The sequence below is a fragment of the Hippoglossus hippoglossus genome, chromosome 3, assembly GCF_009819705.1.
Source record: "Hippoglossus hippoglossus isolate fHipHip1 chromosome 3, fHipHip1.pri, whole genome shotgun sequence".
Classification (NCBI taxonomy): Eukaryota; Metazoa; Chordata; class Actinopteri; order Pleuronectiformes; family Pleuronectidae; genus Hippoglossus; species Hippoglossus hippoglossus.
The window spans coordinates 4154075-4166508 of NC_047153.1; the positions used below are offsets into that span (position 1 = coordinate 4154075).

Genomic DNA, 12434 nt, shown 5'->3' on the forward strand with positions numbered 1-12434 from the left:
CAGGTAATTTTAATTGGACTTTATTTATCTAGAGAGTCTGATCAACCCACTTTTACAAGACAAGTCACATTCACCCATTAACACACGTTCATATAGCGCTTACATACGCAGCATTTACCATCTGACACCATTTAAAACATAGTATCTTGCCCAAGGACACTTCAGAATGCAGACCAGAGGCGCCAGGGATCAAACCAACAACCTACTGGTTAGTGCACAACCCTCTGGTTCACAGCCGCCTGGTATTTATGACACCGATACAGAATAAGTCAGATCACACAGAATAAATCACAACCCAAGAATCAGGAAAAATTAACAAGGAAAAAGAAAGAAGGGAAACTGAAGAAAGAAAATGAACAAAATAAAGACAACACAATGCACTGATTCCACAGAGGCTGATAACACACTTCAGATCTTGAGTCTAACGCGACCACGTGACCACAACAGCTGAGACGTGACCAGCAACAGGCAAAGAGAATTTCCTGCAGGGTTTTAAACTTTGGATCGTGATGAGGTGAGTGGATGCAGGTGAGATCCAATCACCTGACGTGGGACAAACACACAGTCTCACACACACACACACACACACACACACACAGGCCGTTACACCTGTAATATTACAATGCTTTACACATGCATACGGACTATAGACTCAACAACAGCTCCCACAAGTGGTTAAAGGCTAAACTGCACGTAACTGGATCATTTCTCTTCTCTCCTGGCCTCTGATCTTTGGTTCTTCAGACTTTAGAGTCTGCACAGAAATGGATGTAAACTGCTTTGCAAAGGCATAAAACAGAAGGGTGGTAACTTTAGTTAAAAAATCACCTCTATCTATTAAATGTAAAGCTGTGGAACTCAAGTGGCTTCATCTTTTCAAAGTTATTCAGATATTATTGCGAAGTGTATCGTAATGTTTTGGTGCCCATTCCAGGCGGACGGTGTTTATGTCGCTCATGTCATCAATACTCCGGTCCCAGCAATACTCGGGGGAGAGCAGCTTGCTTGGTTTGGTCAGCCAGAAGTACTTGTTGAGGTGACTCTCATCGTGCCAAAAAGCCTCCACGTCATTTAATTTGTCCTCCATGATGCTCAGGTAGCAGGCGTCTGTCAGATTCTTGACGTTTTCACACAATCCTCCAAAGATGGCAGCATGGTAGTAGTAATCTCCAGTTTCCATGAAGGCTTTGGATTTGATGTTTCTGTCATAGGTGAATCTGCCCTTTGGAAGTTTGTAATAATGCGAGTGGAGCAAAGCCACAGAATCCCCCAGAGCCTCTGAGCCGAACCTCCCTTTAAACACTTGATCCACATCGAAGCAGAAGACGTATCTGAAGCTGGAAGCAATCTCCAATTCTATGAGTTCTGATATCATACTCATGCGCATCATAGAGATGTCCTGCCATCTGGAGTGCATTTTCACATGGATAACCTTGAGGCTTCGCTGAGGACCGAGCTCGATTTCCGGTACCTTCTCTGGTGAATCTGTAAACACGTAGTACGTCACTGGTAACCCCAACATAAAGTGTTGTTCTGCTGAGGTCAGGAAATTCTTGCAGTAGGCATCCAGGTACCTGAGAAAGAGACAACAAAACAGAAACTGACTGTGCCATAGTCCAACTGATCATTTGCACTTTGTTCAGTTGGAGTCAGGTAGCGTTTCTAAATCGTCACCCACATTTGGAAAAAGTATGACAAATGAAAATGTCCGCATCTCAGCAGTCACAATATTTATGGGGTAAACAAACCTGCCCACAGCAAACACAGTGAGAGCCACGGACGACCGGAGTTGAATATGCAGCTCATCATAAGCAGTCAAGTCAAACATCCCCTCCCACATGATCGGAGCTTTCCACGATGTGATTGTTTCAACCTGCGGTCTGGCCCTGGAATTAGACAAGATGAAAACAAAGTTGACGATGAAGATGAACAGATTAATTTGAAGCCTCAGTCTCGAAACTCAATTTGCAAGATTTATTATACACAATAAAATATAAAAAATGCAGAATGTTTACTTCCTGTAGACGCTCGGAGAAAGCAAAGAAACGGACTGTGCTTCTATCCGCGATCTGTTTTGTTGTATTGTTTCATATAGAAGAAAAGAAAAGGATTTTAACTCCACCCAAGGGTCAGATCTCTTACCCAAAGTTAAGCTTGTCATCTATGTTCCTCCTCTTGTCTGTCTCTCTGGGCACCAACGGGTTTTCTTCATGGGTAACAAATCCAAAGGATCTTTAAAAAAAAGCCACCGTCATCATGACAGTGAAGTAAGTTGAGGTGATTCTGGCAATGAAATCGCATCATCTCACACAGAAAGTTCTGCAGCTGTTCAGGAAGAGCGTGAAGTATCTTCACCTCGAGTATAAAGCGGTGACGCTGAGCACCAACAGCACAAGACAGAGGCCGATCCCCCCATTCTTCACAGTTATATGGAGCCGACTGCAACGATAGAAAAGCAGGAAATGAACAAGTTGAATTTGTGTAATATATAGTTACCAAATATTTCACTTCATATCTTTACAGCCTTACAAGTGAAATGTGTGTTAAACAGACATTTAGCATGAACATGAAGCCCAATGAAGACATATTAAAAGGTGAATAAGGTAAAGTGTGCACGGTAAAAGCAAGAGCACAGCAATAAACAGAATAACGACAAGGAAAAATAAAATGCTACGCCGTGTGAAGAACCAAGAGGTTGTGTTTTCACCCTCGTGCGTCTGTTTGTTTCTCTGTTAGCGAGCAGGATTACGCAAAAACTACTGGACTGATTACAACGAAATTTAAAATCTGGCCCATTTAGGGAACTGATATATATGAGTGTGTGAAATTTAGTGATTGAAGTAAAGGGGGAGTGCTGGGCCTTGGCGGATGAATGCTGTCTACTGAGTGATATTCTACTTTAAAATATATTAAAGCTAAGGGCAGTAATTACCTCCACCAACAGGGTTGTGTTTTCACTCGTTTTGCAGGATTACGCAAAAAACGAACAAACCATTTACCACCGAACTTGGTGGAGGGGAGGGGCCTGCGTCTGGCAGGAACCAATTAAATTTCAGTTCAATTCAATTTAACTTCAATTGCATCAAATCACAACTTACATTCTCTCGAGGCAGGAAGTAAGATCAAGACCTTTCAACATTATAGAGAAACCAAACAAACGAGTAAACACTGAGAAATAAACTTTTAAAAACAAAGAAATCATTTCGGTTATTGACGGCTTTGTTTTCTTTTCATATTTCTAGAATAACAATGAATATCAGGATTGTTCTTGCGTTCTTTTACTTGCTTTGCTGGACACGAAGAGACATGACATAACTGTAAGTATAGAGAATAACCAATGTGGTAAAAATGGTGTTTAGTTGTGTGAGCAGTTCTTTGATTTAGTTCTAATTTAATTGAAATGCTTTGTACTTTTAAACTCTTATCGTATGTGCCGTCCGTGTCATTATGTCTTTATCTCATTGAGCGAAAGAGATTTGATGCTTTTAAACAAACATTGAACAATCTCATCGTGCTTTGATGTGCAACGATACGACCTTCAACGTCTTCGCTGAAGGAATGTGGATGGTTTGGATTGACTGAGCTTTTTAATGAGTCACTTAAAAAAGAACATCTGATCAAAGAGTTACCTCATCGCTGGGAAACGTTCCAGCAAACAAGCTCGACAACACTTATGGCTTCTGGTGATGGTGGATAAATCTGCACCTTTGAGGGGATTAACTCAAGTCAGGCACAGCAAGTTTAACCAGTAACATGGGTCACATTCTATTCTTCTACAGTTTCAAGTCAACCAACAAACGGCATCTTACTCAGAGCAGTGGATTCCTGTAGGAATAATAATAATAATGATAATACATTGTATTTATCGAGCGCTTTTCAAATCTTTTACCGCACTATGTTGTGCATATAATTAAGATTTTTAGAACAAATAAAATGTTTCATAAAAACAAAAGTAACAGCGGCGTGTACAAGTTTGAGGATCTTTTATTATATTTGCAAAAAACTTAAAAATACATAACTAATGTGAAGAAGTTTCAAACGTAATGATAAATCTGACTCGTAGCCACTGACTGGGGATCTAAAAGAAGAGCTGAAGAGGATTTAGAAGAAGAAATGGAATTTAACACATCCCGTATAAGTCACGATAAAATGTTGAAGACAAAGAAATGTTTGTATAAAACTGTGTTTCTGCCAAGTCAGGGTTTCACTTTTATTTAAAACAAAAAGCGCTGGGAGCAATAAGGTTCGGATCAAAATTTCACAGATACAGTATTTGTCAAAGTGGGTCAGAGGAGGAACAGCGGAGCCCTGGGAAGCACCAGTCATCATCACGATAACAAGATTATTTCCATATAATGACAGAAAAGAAACAACAAAAGAACAATGTTAACTTAGCAAAAGGTAATTCATCGACTTTACTGTCAAATGAAGCCGCCTTGTTGTTTCCATTAAACGTCAAAGGAACAGATATTCAAGATTCAAGAACCTGGTTTGTCGAGTTCCATCAGAAAACTCCGAGACATGTTTACCCACCTGTGTGCAGGTTGTTTTCACCGTCGTGAATTTAGTGAACATGAACCTGCAACGCTGGTCAGCAAGCTGAGTTTGGATTTTCCTCCGGTGTCACGTTCCAAATGGCAAAAACCGCTGCGTAAGAGTCCAGGACTTTATCACTGTATCCCCGACCACTACTGCTCCCTGTGTGTCTGCTACCTGCATTAAGGTGTGGTTCCTTTCACTGAGAGGAGTGAATTAGTATCATCACCACGGAACGGCTCTGCCTCTTTTCTCCAGGCTGTGACACAAGGGACGGGCGTTGAAACACTATCAACTTGAAACCACATGTAAATTCACTGGATCTAGATTACATGAATTATGCTTAAGGCAAGTGATACAGTTCCACGTTTGACTGTAATTATAATACCAGTGTAACAACAGGAACATTTCTACAACATTCAACGTTTGCCTTCTCACATACAGACAAATTACAGGAGAATGTCCGGACTCTTGTGCAGGTCTGACAGCCAATAAGTTTAAATAAGAGACATGGAATATTGAGCATAATGTCATTGTTCTGTTGCGGTCTAAAAACACATGTTTTGCTGACTGATCCTCATTGAGCTGAAGTGGTGCGCACACACATTAACAGTAAACGTGTTTACAAATATGGCGACGACAGGAGCAACCGCTTGAATGACAGAATAATAAATTGCCAAACACAATCAGGAAAAACGTGTTTGCTCTTCTCGTGCTTGTGTTCAGTGGAAGTCCGTCTGCACCTGTGCTGATCAGGTAGGTTTGTCCTTACTTCACATTCTAGGGCGTGTGCTGCCTACACATCCTCCTTTTGTCTGTATTCTAACAGGGATCGGTGTCAATGCTTCACTAAAGCTTCTTCAAGCATAGCACTCAGGTACAGTTAAACCAATGCGGGGATGATGCTGCCGACCTTAAAGTGCCCAAACCGGTTTCCATGGCAAACATTGTAAAGGGTAGGAACTATTTGTGGCATCATCTTGTGTCGTATTCCTGCAGAGACGGTGAAGGCACCGCAGAGCTGGTGCTGCTCCTCGACCGCGGCCTCCTCAAACACCACGTTAGCCTCACTGACGGCCAGGCCGCCCCTCATCGGGTTATTACTGCAAATAAAGATGGACGGTGCGTCTCCACTTCCTCCCACTGGCCAGAAATTAAGCCTAAATATCCAACGCTGCCATTTTGAGCTGTTGATCAAATTTCTTTTTAGAAAGTCTGTGTCTAAAGAGATAAAAGATTCCTGGATGTGTGTGTGTGTGTATGTGTGTGTGTGTGTGTGTGTGTGTGCGTGTGTGTGTGTGTGTGTGTTCACACTTTGACAAAGACAAAATAATGACTGGACACCGTGAGATCAGCATTAACATTTTTAAATAAAGAATTCACACCTAAAAAAAAAAGAAAAATCCAAAATAAAGAGAAATTTCACATACTACATGTTGAATCAATACAATGTCATATTTATAATTACAGATATTAAAGTATTTATTTATATATGGCATGTCTGTACACCCTTTGTATAGCCCCCCCCCCCCCCCCGACTACAGTACATTGTTCCTACCGTCCACCCGATTGGCTCTTGAGAAGGGAACTCCATATAAAAGTCAGTGTTGATATGTTGATGCGATGCCAGTGATAAGAAATAATGGGGGGGGGGGGGAAAGGAGAAAGACGCAGGAAGCACGTTTTCAGTTTGTTTTTCTCTGCAGAGCATCTGGACCTGTGCCGGGATGGGTTTATGTTCTGGATAGAGGGAGGAGGTGGGTTCTATCTACATTTACAGTCTACAGGTAAAACCGGCGTCTTTTTAGCAAACGGGTTTGACCTCGAAATCACAATGTCCAGAAAGTTGTTTCACTAACAAACTTTTTTGGGGGATTTTGCAGAAAAAAACAACAGAATAGATTTCCACAAAATTTGGTGGGAGGATGGATCTTGGGCCAAGAAATAACTCATTAAAACAGATCAAGGAACTTTTTAACTTAAATATAGTGATATATATATATATATATATATATTTTTATTTAGCTTTTTAGTGAATAATTCACGGCTCTTGATGAAACAGCATGTTTAGTTGGTCCTAGTTCTATCAAGTCGTTTTTCCTGTCAATCGTCAAATCAATGAAACTTTAAACTGTTTCCATTCTACTCAAGTCAAGTCTCTATCACGCGAACTGCAAGTCAAGACGTCTTTATGGCTTTCAGTTATATTGGCTATAATATATATATATAATATATATATTTATAATGGCTAGTTTAGTTTTTGTTTATTCTTACAGGATTTTTTTGCATTTTATGGGACTTGTTTTTATTTTCAAAACTTAAAAATCTCATACCTGCAGCTCAGTTTAATTATCAAGGTTGGTTTGACGATGTGCAAGAGTCTTATATAATATATTCCAACATGCATCATTTCCTACACGTGTTTTCCACATTCCTAAAAGTATCATGGATGTTATATCTCTACATATTGTTCAGATCTATCTCAGCTTAGCCTGGATCTTCTCCTTTCAAAGTATGACTCTCAGACATAAGGCTTTGTATTAGCTCAGTTTCAGTGTATCCTGCTTGGTCTAAAACAGATATGGCAAGAAGAAGAAAAAAAATTAAAAAAACCAGCACAGGTACAGTTCAGTCAGTGGAGAAAACAAAGTGCAACGCACATCAAAACATGCTCCTGCACTTCAGTCTGCATTCAAACTCTTAAACTTCAAACAAACACTCAATGGAAATCCCTTAGAATGTCGTGATAATGGTCGCTGAGCGAGGTGGAAATGATGCGATGAGAAAGAGGCACTACTCGTGAAGATCTGAGGACACCAGAGTTTGGCTTTCGCACGGAGAGCGTTTCAAACTTCTGATGTTCAGGGGGGGGGGGGGGGATAGTTTCCAGCACAGCACACAGAGGTTGTTCCGTGTATCCGTGCACGTCTTCCATACCGAAGCCGAACCCAGATGTTTTTTCTGTTTTCAGTATTAGAGTCAGATTTATTGGTTGGCTGGAAGAAATTGGCCGATATGAGCATTTCACCGATATATCCGAATCTGTGTTTACGTTTGCTGAAAAGAAAACTTATATTTTACAGAATTAATAATGCTGAAAAGATAAGATAACATTTTAACTAACATTAAGCCTCAATTTAATTTCTTTGTCATGGTTTGATGAAAACAACCTTTTTTTAATCCATATATATATATATGGCTTGATATATCGGTGTCTGCAATTTTTTAACCCCTAATATCGGTTGGGCTCTTTTTTGTTGTTAAACATCTTCATCACTGGTTTCATACCGTATTAAAACACACGGTAGAGAAGCAGTGCGTCTGGCATCGGACGAGAAATTCAAGTTTACTGAGCAAATCGTGGGGGGGGTCCCTTTTATCTTAGCACTTCACCTTAGAGCACGACAGTATCAATAGAAGCCGCTAAGAAGGTTGAAAGTAAAATCCACCGTTTTAAAAGCACAGGTGATGCTCAGTGCATTTCAGGAGAACTTTACAATTCAGTGTAGAAGCTTATCTGCTTTTTACTTTTAAGGATTTCGACACGTGATCGGCAGCAGATTAACTTTCTGTGTCACCTGAGCAACTTGCCCACTTGCCAACTCTTCTTAATGATTGGGTCGTTATCAGTTAATACTTCAATAAAAGATAAGAAAGTTTCCAAAAATTCTTTAGAGACAAGGTGGAAATATTTGAGTGACTATAACTGTGTCTCAATTCAGGCGCCACCTCCTTCAAATTACTGCCGACAAATGCTCCGACAGGTGGATCCTTGAAGAGCTGAACTAACCGGATATTCAGGATTCCTTGTGGTCGTCGAACCAACACAATACTTTTAGCAAAGGGGAAGCTGAGGGTCCACGTGTAAGAAACCAGAGTGTCCAACTGCAGCTCAGGTGACAGTGGGAACGGGAGAAGCCGGGGACACAAGTAACAGAAATCGTCTCATTTTGGTTCGGCCTTAGGTCCAAACAAAGTCCAAAAATGCAAAGAACATCACCTACAGCAGTTTTCTTATTTTTTAAAACATCGTGGATCAGGTGGATTTAGAACAACGTGGATCACCTCCTTATATCAGGTGTCCTTAAAAGGATAAAGTGTTCCTACAGCCCAGAGCACATGGTCAGTGAGAGGATGTCGCTCAGTAAATGTACACGTCCCTCATTTTTAGACTATAAATATTGGCAGTCAAAGCAGCCGTCACTCCCCCCCCCCCCCCCCCCCTGAAGCTCAGCTGCTGTTGTACAATTGGACAATGCTCCAGGCTATCTGGTGCTGCCGAGTGGTTGTGCTTCCCGTGTGCAGCCTGTGACCGCTCGTCTCATCCCCGACCACATTTTGCATATTTTGTTTTTCTCAGGGTTCCGTCACTGCTCCAATACGCCATCCTTCATTCTCCTGCTCGTTGGTCAGATGTGTTAATTTTTTATTTATCTTAAATTAGAATATTTCTGTCCCTCATGCAACGTTAAGGTATGATACAGTGTAATGTACAGAGCTGTGGCTGAAGGCAGGGCAGTGCTATTCCAAGTAGATGTCCTCTGTCGGGCACGATAACTCCACAAATTCTTTATAATACAACTGGAAGGCTTTCCTGCAAAACAGAAAACAGGAAACGGTCATTCAAAGATTCAAACATTCACATCCTGGTGTCTTCTTCCTTATTTGTTTAGTTATTTAACTGAAAGAAGGACAAGGACAGTCAATAGAGGCCAGTTAACAAAATATATATATGTCATAATAATCATATAATAAGATATATAAGGATATACAATAATAATTTGGTGGAGAGCATAAGGAAAAACGTTCAATATTAAATTATATTAATAAAATGACCACTGTTATAACAACAATAATCTCATCATTAAAATTTTTTTCTTAAATGATGAAAAACACAATAATCATAATAATAATCAGATTAAATAATAATAATAATAATAATAATAATCTTAATTAAAAAATATAAAACTTATCCTCGTCTTGTTGCCACTAATTTGATTGTGTTGTATTGTTTCTTATTAATCATCAATAGTGACGCTTATAACATTGATTTATTTCATTCTTTATTCTCTTTGGTATTTATTTTTAAATGCTTATGAAATGAACTCCGGCTGCAGATCATGAAAGGGAACCTGATTTACATGTGAGCGAAACGATGGCTGTGCATTCTGTTAGAGAAAGAGGAAGTAACGCAGCCTCAGGGCCCAGTGGTTTGTGTGTGAGTTTGATGTGTTGGTCCTTTGCCACACACTGCTGTTAACTACACAAATAACAAAGAACACAGTCCGACGCCTGTGTTGTTTGTCCTCTGAATGTAAAGTATGTTCTGAATCTGGTAGCGTGCAGATGGATCTAGATCTGGATAAGATAATGCAGACGGCTGTTAGGCAGGTCTCTCATTTGGTGTTAAATAGTTGCGAGGACTTCATAAAGAAATGCTGCAGCACTGACAAATGATTTTAAAAACTTAGATTTATAATGATTATTTACCTGCAGCAAGATTTAATAATCTTTACCGGAGAATCTTCCAGGTAATGTTCTTGTCCGCCTGTAGGGCATAAACCTCCTAGACTGGATATTTAAAAAGCGACTCACCCTACTGACTCTGCCAGGGGTTTAGTGGAGTTTTCAGACACAAACACATGGCAGGCAAATCTCTGGTCTGCCGGATGTTTCGTGATGAAACCAAAATACCTGCGGAGGGGTCGAGGAAAACCATGAAGGAACTACACAGAAGTAAAATCAACACATTCAGCATCGTCATCTCATTCTTTCCAACACCATTACGTCCTGGTGATGATAACGTGCAGTTTGATCAGCTGAGGCCTGTGTGTGACGTCAGGTAGATTGGTTGTTTTTAAGCGACACCTTGTGGTGGAATTAATGTTTGGTCTCTGAGGAAGAACCAAGGCTGAGAACATAACATTTTCAGTCCAGTCTATATTTTCTGGGTTTGGGTTTTGACTTGTTTAAACCCCTGACCGAACACTTTGCCTCGAGCGCTTTACTTACTTGCTGTTTTTGGGGTGATAGCCGCAGAAGGAGACGTTCTTTAACTGGAAGAAGTGACTGCACTCATTACTCTGTGAAAACAACATGGAAAACAAAATAAATGTTGAGATAATTAACGTGAACAATGATTTTGAAAATCAATGGATCATTTACAGGATTCATTCTGGGAAATTGCAAATTTGTGGTAGACAAAACTAGTGGAAACTACTACAGTAAACCTATAATATCATTTTGGATAGTGTGGTTATTAGCAATACATCAGGAAAAGCCGCTCACTAGGAAAAAGTTGTATTAATATTTTTAACTTTTTAATTAATAAAGGATGTGCAAACATAAAATGTCAGAATTTATCCTATGTTCAGTGTGAAGTAGCATGTAAAGTCAACATCATTTTCTGCACTGTCCATTAGCAGCCACATGGGGGCGACATGCCTCAATCGTTCAATGGGTTTCTGGTGCGAAGATGAACTTTGACTTAAACACTAAAGAAACGACACAAAAAGCATCTTACTCTGTCACAAGCATAATAATCCTCTTGAACTGCGAGCTTGACGCCTTTCACGCTGATCTCCAGGATGCAGGAGGACGGTGGGTTGTACTTGACCGTCATCCTTCTGTTGGTGGCAATCTGGAAAACACATTTAGAAGATTACCCTCAAACATAGACATCAATTTATATACAATAGAATAATATGATATAATGAAAATAATGTTTGGAATATGTTGATTATGCATGTGATTCTATCTTTTTATTTAAATGCACGTTTTCTGGACACGTCACACACTCAGATAGAAATTGTTAAGAAGAGTCAAAAGGGAAACATTACATTCAGGAGATCCTCTGCCTCATTTGATATCTTTCACATTATGTCACGTGTCTTTTACCTGAGTTTTCAGGGACAAACGCTGAGGTGGCATTTATCCCCATTGAAAGCAACACTGTAACTTTTCTCCTGGGCAACAGCGACCTCTGCAGGCCAAAGTGGTAATGAATTCTCGATATTTTAAAAGCATTTCTGGCTGAATTTTGCAGATAAACTCTGGTTTTTAACGACTCTTTAACAGATCTACATCAATTCTGCATTGATTTTCAACCCGTCCAGCCTCATTCCAACAGTTTAATCTACTGACTTCATTCAGTTTGAGATCCTGTCCACTCTAAAAGGAACATAGAGCAAGAACACACATTCAGGACACAGAGAAAAAGGCACCATCCTCCCATCACGATGATTTTTAAAGTTCTCATTTTAAGGTACAACGGCTGCATGAGGCGACTCTGCTATAGTTGTCAAATGATTTAAAAGCTAAAATATGCAAAAAACACATTTATTAGTCTGGTACCTTCTGCATAGCGGCGCACAGAACATCATTTCCTTTGTGGTAGGGGACTTGGACCGAGCCCAGGAACTTCAGCCGGTACCTGTCCATCCACTCACTGCTCTTCACTGCACAGGAAGGAAATTCAAATGATAAGAATAAGTCAGAGCCCATGAAAAAACAATGTGACAAAATTATTTGCAATAATTTATTCAAGATACAAAATCCAGAGCGAATATTCAAAAGAACTTGACGGAACAACTCAAGTTCCATATATTTGTTGTATTGTTGTTTATAGTTCAACTGTAAATTATCAAGCCTCAATTACATATATTTATCATTAGGGTTTGATAACAGCATCTTAAGAATCATTAAAGGGGACATAGCATGCAAATTCCACTTTGTTAGTGCTTCTACAGGTTAATGTGGGTATCTGGCATGTCTACCAACCCAAAAACTCTGGGGAAAAAACACTCGCGCGTTTTGTTATAGTTCCTCTAAGTCAGAAACGTCATGCTTGAGCGACTCGATTGCGCTTCCTGGGTATTGTGTCGTAACAAGGAACTGGA

The 12434-nt window shown here is 39.9% G+C and overlaps 2 protein-coding genes across 6 annotated transcripts in view; both read right to left on the reverse strand.

Moving 5' to 3' along the window:
* Nucleotides 1–489: 489 nt before the first annotated feature.
* On the reverse strand, nt 490–4749 carry LOC117757446 (N-acetyllactosaminide alpha-1,3-galactosyltransferase-like). Its single transcript, XM_034578632.1, has 7 exons — nt 4534–4749; nt 3630–3705; nt 2356–2439; nt 2143–2232; nt 1749–1886; nt 584–1574; nt 490–543 (listed from the first exon to the last, which is right to left on the reverse strand). The coding sequence occupies exons 2-6, from the start codon at nt 3632–3634 to the stop codon at nt 887–889; spliced, it is 1005 nt and encodes a 334-aa protein (XP_034434523.1). The 5' UTR covers nt 3635–3705; nt 4534–4749; the 3' UTR covers nt 490–543; nt 584–886.
* Nucleotides 4750–8891: 4142 nt separating this feature from the next.
* Nucleotides 8892–12434, reverse strand: part of mapk8ip1b (mitogen-activated protein kinase 8 interacting protein 1b) — a 41401-nt gene continuing 37858 nt past the window's right edge. For all 5 annotated transcript variants that reach the window (XM_034578592.1, XM_034578584.1, XM_034578609.1 and 2 more), the window contains 5 exons: nt 11890–11993; nt 11060–11176; nt 10549–10619; nt 10132–10230; nt 8892–9130 (listed from right to left, as the gene is read on the reverse strand). In XM_034578592.1, the coding sequence (XP_034434483.1) occupies nt 9058–9130; nt 10132–10230; nt 10549–10619; nt 11060–11176; nt 11890–11993 (464 nt within the window). In that variant the 3' untranslated portion in view covers nt 8892–9057. The remainder of the gene's footprint in view (nt 9131–10131; nt 10231–10548; nt 10620–11059; nt 11177–11889; nt 11994–12434) is intronic.